Consider the following 20,131-nt stretch of genomic DNA (forward strand, 5'->3'; position numbering starts at 1 on the left):
AACAAAAACAAGAAAACTTTGCAGATGATGAGGATGGGGGTATATATCAGCAATTCGTCCTCCCCTTGACTTTGTTTTTCCTCCACCTGGTTGTAATTTCATGCTAAAAGGGAAAGGAAGCTCTCGTTTTGATTTGGAGAAAATATTTTTTTAAAATCCCACAGAACTTTGCAGCACTTGATCACCTTCTGATTTTTTTTTTTTTTTAAATGGAAATGATCTAAGTCTGCGTGTGCTTCTGACAAATCGCGACACTCTAGGGATAGACTCAGAACAGATCGATGGCATAGCAAAAGATCCAGCAACAGTTTTCTTAGGAGTTAGTTTGCAGAAATTCAAGAGATTTCCCTTTTCTTTTTAAGGAGGAGGAGGTCTGCGTGGAATGCGTTGGCTCATCGTACTCTTTCCATTTTCCTTTTCTCTTGAGAAAGCCCGAAAACAAATCCCTGGTCGGAGTTGCCCATCCTGCCGGCTGCACTTTATAAGTTATTGTCGCTGAGTGATTGGGAGCTGTCGGTCAGCGGGCAGAGAACTTGGAGTTTACTTAAGAAATTGCATGTGGGACAAAGGCTGCGGTGGAGTGCGGTGGCCGCGTGAATAGAGGGGTCCGAGACCGTCAGGTTGCTATGTGGTGGGCTTTTTACTTGTCAAGCCTGAGGCTCATTGCTTTTGTTCCCGCCATGTAAAGGGAAATGGCAGGGTTTTGTTTTGGTGGTACGGATCTTAAAGATTGCTGTCTGACACTCGCACAGCCAGGCTGGCTAAGTACAGAAAGAGGGGCCACAGAGCAGTCTTTTAAATGAGAAGAGGAGAAGAAGAAAATTAAGACTTCTCATTTCTTCCCCCCTTCTCTTTAAGTCCTTCTTGCCCTTGTTTTTTATTTAGATGGGGGCAGGGGTGGGGGAGCAAAAGTTATTAATTTGTCCCATGTATTAACAGATTATTTAAAGACATACACCTTGAAAACAGCCCGGTGGGTTCGGAGATAAACAGCTCGGCTATCAGATCAGTCAATTAAGAACACATTTCGTCTGTTAGGTGTGTCCCGCCGCCGGAAGACACCAAATCTTTGCAACTGGTCTTGCTTCCAGCGCCTATTTCTCGGATAGATTTCAGCCCAGGATCCCACGTGGCGGGCTGTTTTTTTTGCCTGTTGGCAAATCGGAGTTGTTTGCTTGCTTTTGAAGAGGGTGAAATGTATTTAACACTTCGGTGGGGGTGGGGGGGGAGACAGTTAGGGGCATGTTTTGTCCTCTTCAACTTTCTTCTGTGTTTAACCCCTCCTTGCACAGCCACGTACCCCTCCTTCCTGTAAAAGAGGATGATTTCAGGCCTGTGGGATGTCTGAGTTTCTCAGCTCAAATTAAGTTAAACCCAGACAAATGTACCCAGCCCTGGATGCTGTAGGAACCCCAGGAAAAGTAAGTCGGGTTTGTGGGACTTAGTGATGGCCTTTGCGTTCTCTTGCCTCTCTCTCTCTCTCTTTTTCTCTCTCTCTCCCCCTCTCCCCCCTCCCCACTCCATTCTGGGGAAAGCTTACAAAACTCTACAGTTCTCAAAAAGTGAGTTAGCGTTCTGACTATCGGAATGCCCGTGAACACAGGAAGCTTACGTCCTTCTGCTTCCAGAAAGGTCAGTTGCAAATCTTTAAGGCACAGCCTCTTAGTCTGGAAGGAAATGAGGGTGTGTGTGTGTGCGCGCGCGTGTGTGTGCATGTGTGTGTGGCAGGGAAGGCCCTGCAAAATGTCACTTCCGTGTCACTGTGACAAGAAAATAGACTTTACTTTCCCCTCCCCCTTTCCCATGGCAGCCCTCTCCCTAAGAAATTTGTTTTGAGGGATTTGACAATCTTGCAGATAAAGTGCCTGCCTCCTGCATTCCGTTGATCATTTTCCCTCCTGGCCGGCCGTAATTTCTTTGCTACTCTTAGCGGTAGCTCTGTCCCTGCTGCCCAAGGTAACGGGTGAGGGAGGGAACTTCGCTTAGGTGCCCTGAGCTGGCTGGGGAAAAATGGGCCTTCCCCCTTCCTTCACGCATTCCGTAGTGGTAAAGTTTAGAAAGTAGAAGCAGTTTTTTTTGTTTAATTAAAAAAAAATAATAATAAATTTAACCTGCAAACCAGCTTAACTAGATTTTAGGGCTTTTTTTGGTGGTGGTTTTTTCCTTTGTGGGATGTGTGTGCTGGGGGAATAAGTAACAAAACAATTGTAGGCAATAGGAGCAAGAGTCTCGAGCATTTTGGATATACCAGGGTAAAAATCTGGAGCCATCTCAATCTTTTAAGATGCTTTTTTCCAGCTCTTTAAGTGAAAGGTATAAAGGGAGGGGAAGCTGGGAGGAAAAATAAAAGTGAGAAAGCAGTAAGGGAGGAGGGGAAAAAAAAAAGCTGGTCCAGTCCCATCCTGAAGGTATCGAGAAAGTTTTTTTGAGGTAGACAGAAGGAAAACCAAAGCTATTATGTACCCGAGGGATGCAGTTTTAGTGGGAATGGAAGATTTGAATGGTAAGGGAGGCACCGTGGCCTCCGGGTTCTCTCTCTTCCAGCAGTTGGGCGGTTGGCACCTCAATTTGAATTGCTGGGTGAGTAGCGGTGGTGTGTGTGTGTGTGTGTGTGTGTGTGTGTGTGTGTGTCCGTGTGTGTCCGTGTGTGTCCTGTGGTCTTGACCATTGAACCTCTGTGCTTTGTTGTTTTTTAAAATTCTGATGGTGGAAAGGAAAAAAACAAAATAAGAATAAAGTGGTCAATTCAGGCTGTGCTCTTTCGCTGGGCACCTTTCTCAGCAGTTTTTTGGGGAGGGGGGAGAAAGGGTTAAAAAACCCATGGGGAGGAGAGAAAGCTTCACTTTCATCCCAATCCTTACAGTTATATAGCACCTTAGACTGGCTCCCCAAGTATGGGTGACCTGGGGTGGCGGGGTTTGGGGTTACTTCTAACAAATAATTTTTTTCTTCGCTCACCAGGGTGGGCTCAGTTAGAAGAAAGAGAAAGAAAATGACACAGCCTCCTGGAGGAGAAGGCTTTCGAAGCTTGAAACATTTTTGAGCAATAAGGCTTTTTACGGGAGCAGGGTTTATGTAAACTGTGTATTTTGGTTTCATATTTAATGCAAAATTTCTGTTGTTCTATTTTTACTTGTATTTGTTTGCAATCTCCAGATTTAGATGCCAGCCTTTTAGGGCTACGGTCTTGCTGGTGGTGTTTGTATTTTTCTAAACTTAATATAAAACGTATTTTGGAAACGTGAGCAAGAGACCGATGGCAGTTCGTTTTGTTGTTAATGATTAAGAGGAGGCCTTTTTGCAACACCGGTTTGGGATTTAGGACACATACTCTGTTCAGCTATTGGGTTAAATCTTCCACCACAAGCTATAGGGCCAGTCTCATGAACTTGTAGGGAATTCCTTAATTATCTTTATTATTATTATTATTATTATTATTTTTAATTGAATGGCCGAGCAATAGAAACATTTGCAGTGGTTGATCACCTTTAGATCCAATTTGGGGGGAACAAGGAATGAAATGAAATCAACTACCAACTAAGAGTCTGTACGTTTTGAAAATCTATTAAGGCCCTGTATGTTGGATTAAGACACAAAGTGATAGACTACCACTTTTAACAGGTGGGCGTCTTGGTTTTCCTTTCTCATGCGCACAATGCTCTAGTTAAATCCATGGTGAAAACTGTCACACATTGTGGGGCAGAGAGTGCAAGCTGGTGCTGCACGTGTGTAAGTTATGTTGCCCCAAATTTCCCAGCCAGCGCAGTCTCTCCTTTCGAGGTTCCTGCAAGGTTCTAGACCTTTGCATACTCCAGTTACTTTGGTTGTTTAATAGTGGTCCTGCTGCTTTGCGGGCGGTAAACCTCCATTTTTCTTGTTGTCTTTTGAGAAGAGTGTTGCTCTTAAAGGCTAAACACCCGACTCCAGTAGTACAGATGGTATGATTTGTGTATTGTCACAACAGGCTGCCACATTGGCATTTTCTAAAAGCAACAGAGCCTGCGACCTTGTATTCTTCGGAAAACCTCCCCTTTGTGGTTTGGGGTTGGGGAGGGGGGCCGGCTGAGGTATGGGATGGAATTCTTTCCTTCTGTAATATTTTGGAATGTGATGAAATCCTGACATGCCCTCCAGATTACATACTTCCGCACACATTTGAGGATTTTTTTAGATTGAACTTTGCCTGGGTCATTCCCTTGCTACCTTAAGCTTGCAACACGGCAACTCACGATCAGAAGAAGGAGAAACTGTGCTTTTGCCCTCTCTATTCCATGTCTTTTTCACATGTATCATTTATTGAGGCTGTGGATGCCCCTTGAAGGATGCCGTGTTTGGGATCCCGACTGGGCAAAATATAGTGGAACGAAGTAGTTTTGCCTTGTGGTTGCCGCCGTCCTTTCTGTCTTTGGTACACTTCTGCTGGATTCTAGGTTTGCACAGCTGTGTCCGTTGGGCCCCCGTGAACAGCGTTCATTGCTCTCCTCTGTCTACCTGCTCTTTTCTAGGGAGACTATTTACCTCTCACCTCTGGAGGAAAGCTGTTTCTTGGAACATTTAACAGACTCAGTTTGGCAGCAGGCATGGTTTTTGAATATGGATTCGATATAGAAGTTGGGCACAGAGTAGATAAGAAAACAGAAGACTCTTGAATGCGTTCTTCGTTGTAAATGAATTAGAAAAGAGTGGTGGCATTGGATTTCATTCACTACTTCTTTTAAATTCCTAGGGTATAATAACTGTTACACACTTAAAGTTTATCCTGAATCAAAACTGGCAATTTCCTTTCCATTGTATTCAGGAATCACTAGAAATCAGGTGGTTGTGTTTGGGAGGAGGAGCGACCTGGAAATTATTATTTTAAAAAGGTTATTCTGATGTGAGCTTTTGGGTTCCTCCATTTGGAATAAGTTAGATTTATTCCCGGGTCTCTTTTGAAAACCTATACTCACTTACCCTGTTCCCCAACATTCTCTGCAAACTCAGTGACTTAACAAGCTTGGGTTATGCTGATGCTAATTATTTAATATCCAAATAGTAGAGAAATATCTTGCCAGGGGTGGAGGTGGCAGATTCCTGGGAACTTAAGGGTGAAGTGGCTGTTTCTTCATCTCAGAGACGTCGTGGAGGGTTAGGACAGTCAGGGAACCCTGGCATGCCTGTCACACCCCCTCACTGACTTCTCGGCTGAGAATTTTGCGATGCCGTGGCATGCTACTGCCGGAGAGAGGCAGGCGGGACTTGGCACCTCCCTGGTCAGGGGCGAGCCTGGACTGGACAGGCCAAGACTTAAGCTTGCAAGTGCTTTAGAGGTTCGCTCGGGGAAGCACAATAGGATGCTTTCTTTTTATTGGAAAATAAATGAGAATGAGTGGAAATAAATTATGTTTAATGAACTTAACTGGAAGTAATTATTTGAGAGCCTGTGAAAGCACAGCTTTGCTGGGTCGGGCCTTTGCTGCAGCTTTCCCAAGCCAAGCAGCTGGAACACATCTTTATTTTCACCCTTGTCCGCTCCCCCACCCCAACTTCTCTAACGTCTCACCCCACTCCTCTCCTCCTTCTTTTCGGGGGATTAAGAAAAGGTCATTCAGAAGAACTAAAATTGGCCTTCTAGACCTTTAATGCTTGGCAATCTATTTGGTGTGTTGCCAAATACCAATGCCAAAAAAATGGGTTGCCATATTATAGAAGACCTCTCCTCCGAAAAGAAAAATACGCAAGGTTTAAGATGGTTTGAGTTAGCTCTCTGTATATGCATGTGTTTGTAAGAATTTGAATGAAAACTGACCACACATTTATCCTCTCTGTGCCTCCCCTGTTCAATCATTTCCCTGTAAGGAGAATTTTAATGCCTGCATGAGTACATGAGAAACTATGAGTCAGCAGGATTTTGTAGACAGCAGGGAGAATCTCCTTTCTTTCTCTTCTTGCTGCTGAAATGGATTTGATTCCAGAAGAGAGAGAGAAAGTCAGTTGTTGCTAACATGCGGGGCTGTAGACGCTGCCCCTTTGTGGGTAAATCCTGTGTGGGTAAATCCTGTGGCAGCCCAGCCGGGTGACACCCGCTGAGTGGAAGGGGCAGGGTGATCGATTGATTTCTGCCAGTCTTGGGCAGGCCTCCCCTCTTTTCCCACCTCACTTCTCCAAGTAAAACCCAAGCCCTGTGACACCTGCTGGCTTGTCCGGTGAAGCAGTGTGCCATTAGCCAGGTACAGCCTCAGATGGAAGAGAGCAACCTTAACCCAGGAAAGGGGCCTGGGCACTACCATCGGTGGGTCCTGGCTGGTGGGACCTCCCGTGGCTGTGAGGGGAGAACATCAGGGTAAAAGGCTTCACAGAAACCCGTTTCACCCAGCCTAGATGTCCACCTGCCACACTCTCTGGGTACATGAGAGGTGTGCAGAATACGGAGATAAGTTGGGATGGGACCCATGAGCATCTCCTTCGGTCCTTCTGGCACCTGGAGAAACGGTCGCTAGTTGTTGGGTAACGGGTCGTGGGGCAGGAGGACTAGTTGAGTCACTGAGGGGTGGTTGACGAGCAGGAACCAGCCCCTCCTTCATCCCTAACCCCTCCTCTCTGCCAACTCTCCATGACTTCGGTGAACGTGAAATGTCTAGAAACATTTCACGAGTTGCCACAATAAGCGGCATCTGGGGAGCACAGGGAGATAAGCTATAAGCCCACTTGTAAATGTGAACCTGGAGCAAAAGGTGTCCCTTCCTGATGTCAATTTCAGACCCTGAGCAGGCTGGTAATTTTACACCACGGAAGACCTTCCATATCCACCCTGAGGAGGGGAAAAGGCTGACAAATGCTCCTCTGTGCTGCTTTTGTTTTATTGTGCTGGGCTCATAAAGGCACTTTCTGGCCCCATTTTTCTTCTGCAGAAAGGGAGAGCAGTGGGGAGGATTGAAGAGGAGGGCCGCTGGAGAGGCCAGGCCAGCAATGCCTCTATTTGTTTTCAATGTCTGTTGATTAATAGGTTGCGAGGTGAATGGCCAGCTTTCATCCCCTTTAGGTTACCCACAGTTATAGAAGGTTGAGGGGCTGGGGTTACAGGGGGCCTAGCAGAGGGGGCTGATCTAGAAGTGCCTTAATCAATCTTTCACTTGCCAAGTTCCGAATTATGAACAGCATTTGGACGGGTGTGTGGGCGCCTGGCGATGAGGGTGGCACGGCCAACTTGCAGAACACTAAGCTTAAGGGTTCTTGAAAGGTCAGAGGTCAGCCACCAGGGCGACGACTCCCTTCTTCTCTCCCAGCCCCCCATACTTCTATGAATACTTCGGGTGGAAAGGCTTTGCACTTTGAGGGCTGCTAAAGAACCCTTTTTTTTTTTTTAAATATAATTTTAACTATCCACTGCTCAAAGCTCATAGAACTTAATGAATAGAACAAGGGAGGACTTTGCTTTGAGAAACAGCAATTTCTCTAGGTAGGAAGCATAAAGCCCTAATGATTTAGTCAGATGAGGAGTTTGGTTCCTTTTAAATAGGGACTGTTTATTTCATTTAATGAGTTCGTGCTTTAGCTGACTTTTTCTTTAGTTTCTTGTTAGCACAGTGTATTTTTATCATCAGAATCCTGCTGGGCTCTGATGTTACGAGTTTACATTTGAGAAACAGAAACATCCCATTAAGTGTTCTTTACCCCTCCACCTCCCATAACATGCAAAATACTGTAAAAACCCTTGCTATTATTACTACTCAGTCTACGGCAAGGGTGAATCTGGCAGAGGCAGGGAGACCCCTGAGCTACTCCTGATTTTTGGTTTGGAGGAAATGGGCCCATTGTTCACTGAAAGTGGTCCAGTTTCCAGTACTTTGAGGACTGAAGATCCTGTGTCCAAAAAGGAAGGTCGGCCCAGCTGACCTTATCGAGGCATAGCTGGCTACCTCGGCACCACCATGAGCCCCGTCACCCTGGGCTCACCCTGGGCACCTCCAGGGACATCGTGGAGGTGCCCACAGGCGCATGGCCGAATGTGAGACATCAAGACCTGGAAACAGCACTTTCCCAGCATTCACCTTTCTTCACCTACTGCGTGGACACATGCCGACTACTTCACAGATCTGTCACGCGGACTTAATAGAATAAAGTCCATGACACACGTAACACAGGGGCCGCACCTCGTCCAGTGGTCGCTGTGTGGCCTGTGCTGGTGCTTATTCTAGTGCTTCATTTATAGCAGCAGGTCAGTCCTTGTTCTCCTGTCGTTCCCCAGGATCATCTAGAAAAGGGGTTCTGTGGTTCCATGGGCACGTTTCAGGTGCTGATGGTGGCAACCATGGTATAACACCCTGAAATTGTGCAGACTATTTTATGAATGTTTGCTATTTTAGAAGAGCAGCTATTCATAGTTTTTATCATATTCTCAAAGGGCTACATACCAGTAACTTAGGCTCTCTGTGTGGTTTCCCACGACCAACACAACCTTGACCTTGAATGTTAGTTAGCCATCACTAGTGGTAATGATTTTGGACCCCCAGTTTTGAAGACCTGTTTAGATAAAGTAGTTACTAAAAGGTGCCTAGTTTTGTGCTGCTGTTGTTTGCATGGAACACTGGACTCTTCATCTGTAAAAGGAGAAAATGGGGAGGGAATAACTATTGCAGGCTGTTGGCCTCACCAACACTTCCAGTGTAGGTTGTTGCTTTCATTTAGATTCTTTGAGTGCATTTCTGGAAGGTTGTCCATGTTCCTTCCCCAACTTCTTATACTTCTTAAAAAAAACAACAGCATACTTTTCATATCTGACTTTTCTTATGGTGGTAGTTTGAAATACTATCTTTAAGGCCTCTTTAAAGGAGAAGTGGGAGCCATCTGAAGAGATGGGGAAATTCTAAGGGACATTTTTTACTTGTATTGTTTTTGTTTCGTTTGTGTGAGTTCTTGCTTAAAGGCCCTACCCTGATTCTGGAAGGACCTTGGTCATCTCTAACTATTCTTATTTAACTTTCAACTCTTCTGCACAGTCTGATTTATTAATGTAATAAAGGGATAGCTTTTTCTCAAAAGAGAGAGTAAAATATATATTTATTGATCAAATAGTACATTTTTAAGAAGGGCGTGTGCCTGAGGAAGGGTCACCACAAATCACGCACAGACTTTTGCCCTGTAACCCTTACCTTTGCCATCATGTTGAAGTCCATGACTGTGTGCTTTCCACCTGAGAGTTTAATTACATGAGACCAGAGGTGCAATCTGGATTGCGTACCTCCTTGTTAGCATTCATTGGATTACATTTTTTAAATCTACTTTTCCTTCTGTGTTCACCTGTGTGCAAGGCACTGGGCTAAGCACTGGACATGCGTGAGCTCATGTAATTTTTACAACAGGGCTATGAGGTAGTCAGAATTCTCCTCCAGAGTTTACAGAGACTTGGGAGAAGTCACGCGGCTAGTCTGGGGAAGTAGAATTTAAACCCAGGTCCTGCTTGGTTTCATACATTCTTAGTCACTGTGCGGTGCTAGGAGGCTCTGAGATGGTTTTTAAGGTGCTGTTGTAACTGAGATAATGTCCGTGAGGGTATTGCCCAGAGGTTTCCAAAGGACCCCCAGCTCTGGGCCGTGATTCTAAGTAGACTACATTTAAAGAACTTAGCCATTTACTTAAAAGGAATCTGTGTGATTGGCTCTCTCCTTCTCTTCCTCTAATGCTTGCTATTGCAGTTTGGAGGTTCTTAGACAATATATAGGATTGTGCTCACCACTCCCAAAGACTGAGCATTCTGGGAAGCACAGTGTCCTTGACTTTAGGAAGCTTAAATATGGTGGGATCAAGACACATGTAAACTCAGTTCCAGCACTGGATGTGACATGGTGTAGAAAGAAAAGACTGTGGGTTCTCAGGCTGGAGAGACATAGGCTTCTGCAGACAGAGAATCTGCCCATCGTGAAAGCAATCCCAGGTATAGGCAGGATGGAGGGAGCCTGGGACTAGATCCTGGTTTCTGCAGATACAACCACGTGGCTGCACCTAAAATTTCCCACCTATTCCCCCTGCCCCCCATGCCATAGGGTTTTGACTGAACAGGAAGGAAGAAACCACTTGGTCATGCTCAGGTGTACAGAATAATCTGGGCCTTTGGTAGCCAGAACTGGGCTCCAGCTGTTGTTACAATCCCCTTCATATATATATCCAAGAGGAGGAGAGGAAAAATTAATTTTTAAATCCCAAATCTAGTTAACTTCATTGCTGCCCACATGAATATCTTCACCCTTTGCTATATAAGCAGAGAAAGGGGGCTTCCCACCACTACCGCCCTACCACCCCAATTTTCCTATTAGTCCTCTTGGAAGACAGCTGTGGAATTGGTGCTCCTGTACTACAGATGGAACCATGGCATCTGGGAAGCTTCTCCCTAACATAAAAATCACAGTAATAAACCACTAGTCCTGTGCTCTCTTGTGCTGGGGTCTATGCTTAGCCCTCTTCTTGTATTCTCTAGAAACTAGGACTTGACTCTTGATCAATACTCCAGCCTCTTATCCTGTGGTCATCTGTGCCCATAGATTCTCTGATCTAAGACTTCTCCATCGTGTTTGAACAGAAGAGCCACCTAGCACACAGACCCAGGACATGTGGGTCCTGAGCCCAGGCCTTTTCCCTGCTGAGTGATGTCCTAGGAGTAGGGTCCAGGAATCCTTATCTGTAACAAGCATCCTGAAAAATGCTTGATTCAGCCAGGATTGAAAGCTGCAGGTTTCCTTGCCTACCACCAACCCTCTGTCCTCCTCCATCATGGATTTATGTTCTCACTTCCTTCCCTTGGTATGGTAGTCCAGCTCCCCAGAAGTCTTTCTACCCCAAAACAAGAATCTTCCTCTTCGAGGGTATGTTTGGTTCTTACCACCGGTCCCACTGCTCGTGTGGGACTGGTCTTTGTTATACATCAGTGGGTTGTATCTTTCTCTGCAAACTGAAAACTTCTGCAAGGCAACAACAGTTTTTTCTCTTCCATTGACCACCACTCCGTCTGTGTCAGTCTGTCTCCATCACCACCCTAGCATACAGTAGGAGCTTATTCTTGGAAAGTTCTCAAGTTGTCCTAAGCAGAAATGTTTCCTCAAGGAGTCCTCAGTACTCCTCCATGACATTCCTTCACCCTGCTGGACTTGGCCTCACCCAGATCTTGGCAGCTGCCGAACTTGAAGGAGTGGTACTGCTTTCCAAAGCTCCCTCTGCTTTGGTGGCTTTTAATTTAAACCCTTGGATTCCAAAATGGTAACTCACAAGAGGTGCCTGTGAGCAACCAGCTGGTCTCTTTCTCCAAAAGAGCCTGGTTGTTTCTAGAAGCCAGTAAACGAGGTTGTTGGCAGTATTGACTCCTTTTTCTGTGTTTTCTTCCTGGAGTGTCTAGTAAGTCCATATTTTTCTTTCCAAACAACCCATGCACAAGTTAGAAGTCCCTTTTAAAGATGCCTTTTTCATAATTAGCCATGATAACAAATGCTCTCATCTGTTTAAAAAAAAAAAAAAAAAAGACAAAGGAAAAAGCAGAGAAAACTGCTCCGTGGTCCCTGAACTCGAGAAGCACTAGTGGGCAGCACTAGGACCTTCCTCTTTTCTTTTAATGCAGTTCCTTTTCCTTGATGTTAATGCAAGTTGTGCCTTCCTAAAAGTAATAAAAGGAAATGAAGACACGTTCTAAAATGAAACTTGACTCTAATCCATTCATCATCTAATACTAGCCTCTTTATCTTCGCTGGTACCTAATCTGGTTAAATGTCCCTGTTGTAGGATTTTAGTGAAAATCCTCTGTTGGGAATAGGGTTTTTTGCAATTGGATTACTTTCAGTAAATGGCCCAGTAGTTCTCTTGTTTCAGCTTAATTTTTTCTTTGTGATCTTGCCAGGCTAGGTTACAAAACGGTATAGTGGAGTGGGGGGCGGGCCTGGGGTCGGCTGAGAATGGGGTGGGCTAGGGGAGGAGAATAATTTGGGAAGGCCTGGTCATGGCAATTAGAAAAATCTTTAAAATGCTTTTGTATTTTTTTTTCCTGCCTTTCTCCACCTATCCACCCTTACCAGACATAAAAAATGCCTCTACTTCGTTTACTGGCACTGCCCATTTCTAAAATGCATACCTTTTATTAGCCCAATTCATCATCATTCAGTTAATTTTTATTAGCATTCCCCATGACTTCCTAATGAAATTCCTAATGAATCTGGGCTGCTGTCATCTGCATAAAATATGCAGGTGCTTGCCTGGCAGTTTAGAGCTTTCTGGTAAAGTTCATGCTCCAACCAGACCGCGCGCGTGGGGCTTTTTATGCAAGCTGTCTGTAAAGGAGCCTACCCTGCCCGCCGTTTCTCAGGGGCTGGGGCTGGGGGGCTGGGAGTGGGGGTGGAGGCTGGATGGGTAAGATTTGGGCCCTGCCATGTTTCTTGCAAATGAGGGTTTTCCTGGCTGTTCCCGGGGAAACCTGCCAGCCTCCTGGAGGTCCTGCTGGTGGGGCCCTGGGTAGGAGATCCCCCCCTGTGCAGGAACACAGTAGGCTTGGGAGATTAAAGTCCCTACTTCGATTTACCTGCCAATGGGAAAAGTGCACACTCTTGGGCTCCATGATGGGGTGGTGATGGGGACGGTCTTTAAAAAGCCAGGCTCTGTGGGGAGGTTAAAGCCAAAGGCTGCAACGCAGTGAGCTGCTCTGCAGTGTACCTGGTATTTCTAAATGGGTGGGGGTGGGGGGAGCCAAGTACCACTTATAGGTGGAGGTGGGAGGGGCTTGCCCGGGAAGCAGCCGGGCCTGTGCTCTCAAGTCTCGAGCTGCTGGGCCCCAGCTTGACGGTGTCCCTCTCTGTCCCTTTTCTCCCAACAGTCGAACAAAGTGCCGGTTGTGCAGCACCCCCACCATGTGCACCCACTCACGCCTCTCATCACCTACAGCAATGAGCACTTCACCCCGGGAAACCCCCCTCCACACTTACCAGCCGACGTAGACCCCAAAACAGGTAGGCCGTGTGCTTGGGAGCCAGGAGAGGGTTCTGCGCTTGGGGCTGCCAGAGCCTCTGCATGCATTCTGTGGGAAGCCGGGGATGGGGGTGTGGTCCGCAGGGTCAGCTGTGGGTGTTGGAAGGGAAATGCTTTGGGGAGGCCGAGGCCCCTGTGGTGGGGGAGGGGTCTTCCTGTTGCCTTTTGAGGAGTCTAGTTGTCGTGCTGGAGAGCTGGTGGGAGCTCCCAGTACCCCTGGAGGAGCTGGCTGGGGAACCTGGCTATAAATCCCTGGGTGATTTTCAGGAGTGCTTTATAGGAGACCCTGAAACAGACCTGGAAGAAGCAGTGGGGTCCCTTTCAGGTTCCTGGGAGACCCTACTTCATGGCTGCCCAAAGCACTGGGCCCCTCAGTGGCAAAGGGACTCTAGTTGCTCGACGATGACTTGTTGGCACAGCCTCAAGAAGCCCCATTGCTCAGTCCCTTATTCTCCTACTAACTGACCCTGCTTATTCCTCCCCTGCATTATCCTTGGTTATCATCAAGCCCATTTTACAGATGTGAAAACCGAAGTCCTTGAAGGTTTCGTCATTTCGTCTTAGAACAGTCAATCAGTAGGGTCCTAGACAGAATTGCCACTTTATCTCTTACACTCATCCTCTTTTCCATTCCACTTGCCCAATTTCTGTTTTCCTCCCAAAGGAGGCAGAGGAAGAAAGCAGTGTCACCTGTAACCCTCCCTACAACAAGATTTAAAATAAGCAGACAGCCACAGCTCATGGGGCCAGGGTAGGTCTTAGAAGAGTGGCTAAGGCTGGGGCGTGACTTTCAGATTGAAGGGGCACTGGCCAAGGGCTCCTATTCTCAGCTACTGAATTAGAAGCATGGACTTTACATGTTGATTCCATGTCACTCTGTCAGGAGGGACTGTTTGGTGTTGGGCTGAGATGAGCCATGCATTTGGGGCACCTTTGCTGCCCCTGAACGAAGCTGCACATGCGCTGGTTTTCACCAGCCTGCCTGCCACGGAATCCCCTTTTTTGGGGACTACCAGCCGGCCCCAGGCTCTGCACGAGAATGTCCACGTCAGCGTCTCATTTAAAAAATGGTGGTATAGGGAATAGCTTTTCAATGGTTATCGTAAAACATATGATTAACGTCGGTAGAGTGTTTACTTTCCCTCTGCAAACATTCTTTCAAGTGTGCAAATGGCTCGGTGTCTGGTCCAAACCCAGTTAATCTGTTTGGTTTTTGTAGGAGAGAGAAAGCAATGCCTGCCTGAAAATGTTACCCAGGGAGACTCAATTTACAGATTAAAAGCTTCCCGAATGAATAAAAAATAAATGAAATAGTTTTTATCCATGATTGTGCAGCTCATTCCCTTCAATACTTTGTTTTATTTGCTACTATTCTGTTTCCCACTTCAGCTGTGGAGACCACTTCCTCCCTGTCAGGCTTGCTCCCGCATTCCTGCTTTCTAAGAATCAATTGCAGGGCGTGCGCCTGAGGAATTCATAAGTGGGCAGTGGCTTGTATCTTCAGAGCGTGCTCATGGGTGCCTTGTGAGGAGTTCTCAGCTCCTCCCTTGCCCTGCCCCAAGAGAGGTGGGTCCCACTCATCAGAGGGGCTCACATCACACAGGGCACCGTCCTCCAGAGAACCGGATTCCAGAGCCCAGCACACCAGGCCTCCAGCCTCTCTCTGCCTCTCCTTTTGGAGTAGGGTGTCAAATGGTGTTGGGTCATTTCTCTTACAACTCATATCCTAAGTTGAAGGGGAGGCTTCCTAAAGGAGCTAATATTTCTCAAAAGAAGGCAAAAATGCGCCCTTTCGAAAACTAACTCAGAAAGTTTGTTAGAATATAACAAACTCTCTCGTAGTAACTCTCCTGTAGTTATGTCATTAGAATTAAAAAAGATGAAGGGACAGATTGGGAGGGCAAAGGGAATTAATATTAGGTGATCACCTACTATGTGCCAAGCCCTTTTGGTGTCTTTAATTGAAAAGACAGCAGTAGTACCAGGTAGAAATACCCATGGTGGCGCTCTCTGAGTCTATCCCATGTATCAGTCCATCAAGAATGAGATGAACCAGTTTTTCCAAGTGGAGCTAAGGGAAAATGAGATGAAATCTGCTGAGAACTTTTAGGATCACAGCCATGCTAGAATTACAGAAGAGATTTCCCTTCATCGTCCCCCCTTTCCTATCCCCCAGCAGTTTCTCTTCCCTTCTCTCCTGCCTTTGTACCTAAAATTCTGCTTCTTCTCTCAGGAATCCCACGACCTCCGCACCCTCCAGATATATCTCCATATTATCCACTCTCGCCTGGCACTGTAGGACAAATCCCCCATCCGCTAGGATGGTTAGTACCACAGTAAGGAGTTCCATTTTTTAATTTCCTTTTCGTTTTTTTACATGGGCATGCTTCTTATTTATGCTGTGCATGAATGTGTGTTTTGGAAGACAGGGATGGATGGTGAGGGAGCATCTCTAGATGGGGGACCTGGGAAAGGTGCTTGCTAAAATGCCCTGTGTGAAAGCAGGCAAATAAGTAACCATTCAGATGGATTTTGTAGGGAAAGGGCACATTCTGAATCCATGTTCCTCAAAGCCTTAGGCTCCCCTCTGGGCAAAAGGTGCCTTAAGATGCTTGGGGGATTGCTGAAGCCTTAATCTAGGTTTCTTTCCAATGAAGCTAATCAGAGCTCTTCTGCTAGTGTGACCTCAAATGAGTCTTGCTATTGGACAAGGAGCCAAGTGCTCCCTTGTAGGAGTTGCATATGGGAGGGCAAGGGAGCGAGAACAGGCACAACCTAATTTTGAAATTCAGGGGTGGGAGTGGGCCTTATTCTCCCACAATCCCATCCTGACCTCACCCCCCAAATTGATAAGAGCAGCAGAAGGTTCTGTCTGTTGAGGAACTCCACGCTGCTTAGCCAGCATCTCTCTGAGAGTCTCTCCGTGTTGAGCGTTTCACCTAACTGAGGGGTGGGATGGGGCAGCCCACACCCTTGCCTCTCGCACAGAGGGCCTTTTGAGTGTTGGCTCCAGTGCCCAGGTCACGTCATGGCCTTGCACCATTTGTCTTCCATCGCCCAGGCTCCCTTGTAAAGGAATCTTCCTGTCAACCATCCTTGCACAACTTTTAAAATGTGTGCTTTAAATTAAAATCAGAGTAGAAGGGCCTTTCATGTATAAGCATTGTGTGTGTGTGTGTGTGGTGTAGTATGTATAATGTGTTTTGTGATTGTGTGTTTTTGTGTGTGTATTTTTCCGCGCTTGTCAAAAATTTCTGTTCTTTAAAAAATACAGGACAATTTGTTGAATCCTAACAGGAATAAAATCCCTGTAATACCCTAAAAGTTTGGGTCTGAGAGAAGACACCCTTTCTTAGCCTTAAAGAAGGTGAAGCTTTTGGAGTGGTTCATACCCACCCACCCACCCCAATTCTACCATTCTTTCTCTGGTTGAACAAATTCTACGGTTTTTTTTTTTTTTTTTTTTAAAAACAGCCTTTATTATGGAGTAGCTGTACCAAATACCAACCCTGGGTGTAGTTCCTGTTTTATTTTTTTCTCCTTATTTTTGTTCAGGAGTGTAGACATAACATGAGCGTGTGGTCCACTCCTTTTTAAATAGGATGGGCCATTCCTTGAATAGTTCTCAGTGATCAGTTGCCCCACTCAGCTGATGGGAAATATTTGAAGGCTAGATAAAAAGGAATAGCCAACTCAGACAACCCTCTGTCAGAAAAAGTTGTGTGTCTTTCATGAGGATGCTATTTTGCATGTTGCTGTATTTTTTAATTATTGTAATGAGGTGTGATTGTCTATTGGTTACCCACAATTCTTCTTGGGGACTCTCCCCCCGGTAGCTCTTGTCAACACTTGTTAATTTGACAAAAGGCTACAAATTAAGCTCTGTTAATTTAATGTTTTCTCACCGAGATCTAAATACCGAAAGAGGCCCAAAGCGCAACTGAAGTCCTTTGATTCACTGTACTTTATTTTGGTATAAATTTACATTCATTATTGTTTTCCTTTGGATGTGTAGCCCTCAATTAGTGTGATGGCTCCATTAAAGCAAGCGAGACTTCGCCTTTAATTATTACAACAAAACACCTAGTTTCAGCTTGGGGAGAGGGTCTCTATTGACATAAGCAGAGGTTATAAAATTTAATTAGCCATTCCTATCAGATTTATGGCATTCAAATTGTTCTGTGTTTCTTCCCTTTGATCCTTCCTGTACAATCCCCAAGATTTTTGTTCTGATCAAATGAGAATAAAGCTTACTGTGCAGAGAGAACTTTTCCCTTTTCTTCTTTCTCTTCCCCCCACCCCCACCCTTGTTTCCACACTCTCACTCTGTACCCCCCTCTTTGTAGGCAAGGTCAGCCAGTGTACCCAATCACAACAGGAGGGTTCCGACACCCCTACCCCACCGCTCTGACCGTCAACGCTTCCATGTCCAGGTGAGTTTCCAAGACTGAGGCCTTCAGCCCAGGCCAGGGGTGACGCTGCAGAATGTTCTCTCCATCACCGCCAGGACATCCAGGGACTGTAGTTACGTAGATACCTGTGTTTTAATGGTGCACGATTAAACATTAGTCTTGACTCCTAAAAAATATTGAAAAATATTGCAAGGTAGGTGATGTCTTTCTAGGTTGAATTTTTGAGTCAATTAATTGAGCAGTGTATCTTTGTTAAGGAAGCAGGAAGAAACAGTTAGGGCATGTGGGTCTTTTTTAGTGTCTTTTCTCTGTTGCCCTGTATTGGATAAGAAAGGGGAGGGTGGAGGTAGTTTTATTATTATACAAAGAGGAGTTTGAGAAAAGATCTTTTCAAAGCTCAGACTCTTCAGGGTCAGCATGAAAGGACCCACCCGAACACACACACGCACGCACGCACACACACACACACACACACACACACACACCCTTTTAAAGAAACACTATCCAATAGAAATGTAATGTCAGCCACATGGAATTATAAATTTTCTACACTAAATTTTTTTAAAAAGTGAAAGAGGTGAAGTTATTTTTAATATTTTATTTAAGCCAGTATATTCAAGATGTTATCGTTTCAACTTGTAATCACTAAAGCAACTATAATGAGTTTTTTTTGCATTCTTTTTTTTTTTCTTTGAACTTACCTTTTGAAAGCTGATGGGCATTTTACATTTACAGCACATCTCAATTTGAACTAACCATATTTCAAGTGCTATTAGCCTGTGTAGCTCTACATCTTTGAAAGTAAAAAGTAAAAACTTATGTGCGTTTTGATACATATGAATCTGTATTTAAATACATAAATATATATGTACAGACACACACACATATACCCACACACGTATGTCCATAGCTTTCTAATCCCCATCTTCTCCTTTTGCTATCTCTAATTAATTCTGGCTAATTTTTCAGTGACTGCTAGTTTATTTGCAAACTGGTTGGCAGCAGTATGTTTAAGTAGTCACTAATTGCTCCTAATGATAGTTTTATTTTCTGTTCATCTGATTTTCAGTCAAGGTAATTAAATCGGTGGAGGTTTAGACTTTCCTGATGGGCTGAAACAACTAATCCATTTTGATGATAGCACATAATTAAATTAGCATGCATTACGTGGCCATGATGCTGTCCCCCAGCCTCCTTCCCCAATCTCTGTGGCCAACACAAGATGTCCAAGTCCAAAAAGACTGGCCAGGGTGCCTCTTATCCTTAAAAAGAGTGGTTTTGGGTGAGGGAGAGAATAGAATCACGTTCATTAAAATAAAAGACAAACTGTAAGTGTGTACAGTATTTGCAATTATGCCATGTATATCATGTACTTATAATAAAGGCACATTTCCCGTGTGTGATCAATCAGTATTGGTTAGGCAGGCAAATGTTAGTGTGTTCTCTCCCTAAGCGAGAAGAGGAAGGTGTATTCATTAAATAATGTCATCACAACCTTGTAAGGCAGGGAGTAGGGAGTCTCCCGGGAGGAGAGCTGTTTCTGAGCAGCCTGTAACCTGCAGCTCATCCTCTCTCCGTCCCAGCGTTTATACCATGTACCTGATTATTTTGTGTTTGTTTACTTGGTGGATTCCAGAGGTTAAAAGTATGGAAATAATTGTGGCTTAGGGATCAGGGTTAAGCTTATCGATTAAGTTATCATTAGGAGGTTAGTCAATGATTTATAGGTAAGAAGGGAACCATGGAAGGAAAGGTTAGGGGTGCGGGGGGAGGCAGCCGATTCCCCAGGTAGGCCTTATGAAAGGTAGCTAGTTAAAAAACGTATACAGCAAATTAAATACATTATTGTGGTAATGGGGCGACAGAAGTATAGGTCTATTATACTTATGGCAGTTATAGGAAATGTAGACAGCTTGCCCTGTTCCAGAATACCCTTTGATATTCATTCTATTCAGCAGCGGGGCCAGGACTTCTCAGAATTAAGTGATGGGTCATTATACTTTAAACACCATGGAGAAGCCTAGATTGGCAATTAAACAGCTCTCGCTGACACTCACTTGTGCCACCCTGTGACCCCCTTTAGATTGAGATGTTGGAGCTCCGGGCCCTCAGCCTGCTAAATTGGTGCAAGGCTCTCCTCCTGACGAGAGCGGGCTCTGAAATCTGCCGGCTTCAAAGGGAGCAAGATCATGTATAAACCATAATGTGGGTGCACTGTGGCTCACAAAAAATAAGGCAGGAAGAGATGAAATGTTACAAGTGCAAGGGGGAAAATGAGAGAATAATGACAAAGCTAATGCAACTCAAAGCCGGATTGTTGCACGGGAAAATGCATCCTACTGCTTGTGCATAAAATCAAGGCCGGCAGATGACATCCAGTTAACAGAAACATGTCAACAGTGAAATAAAGTGAGAGTGAGTAAGAGAGAAGCCCCCGAGACAGCCAGAAACAAAAATTAGTTGTCCTTAACAAGTTAAGGTTCATCATTATATTCTGGCTGGGAGCCATAAATGCAGATGGGGGTATATAATGAGCTGCTTAGAATTTTTAGGGTATTTATTGTATTTCATGAAATAGTTGTCTGCAGAAAGGAATTTCTTAAGCCAAGGCAGGCCTACAACCCACATACATAGCCTCCTCTTTCCCTGCTGTGTGTTTTCAGATATATGAGTATGCGTGAAGTTATAGGAACTTTCGAGTGTCAGTTTCCTGTTACTGCACCGGAAATTTGTCCCCAGAC

At 45.1% G+C, this 20,131-nt stretch overlaps 1 protein-coding gene across 30 annotated transcripts in view; it reads left to right on the plus strand.

Moving 5' to 3' along the window:
• TCF7L2 (transcription factor 7 like 2) overlaps positions 1 to 20,131 on the plus strand; it is a 191,370-nt gene that overhangs the window by 153,656 nt on the left and 17,583 nt on the right. For 25 of the 30 annotated variants that reach the window (XM_077126042.1, XM_077126043.1, XM_077126049.1 and 22 more), the window contains 3 exons: positions 12,827 to 12,959; positions 15,212 to 15,314; positions 17,325 to 17,411. In XM_077126042.1, coding sequence (XP_076982157.1) covers positions 12,827 to 12,959; positions 15,212 to 15,314; positions 17,325 to 17,411 — 323 coding nt within the window. The remainder of the gene's footprint in view (positions 1 to 12,826; positions 12,960 to 15,211; positions 15,315 to 17,324; positions 17,412 to 20,131) is intronic. The other 5 variants (XM_077126045.1, XM_077126047.1, XM_077126057.1 and 2 more) reach the window with 1 other exon arrangement.

Source organism: Tamandua tetradactyla, chromosome 13 (genome assembly GCF_023851605.1).
Source record: "Tamandua tetradactyla isolate mTamTet1 chromosome 13, mTamTet1.pri, whole genome shotgun sequence".
NCBI classification, from domain to species: domain Eukaryota; kingdom Metazoa; phylum Chordata; class Mammalia; order Pilosa; family Myrmecophagidae; genus Tamandua; species Tamandua tetradactyla.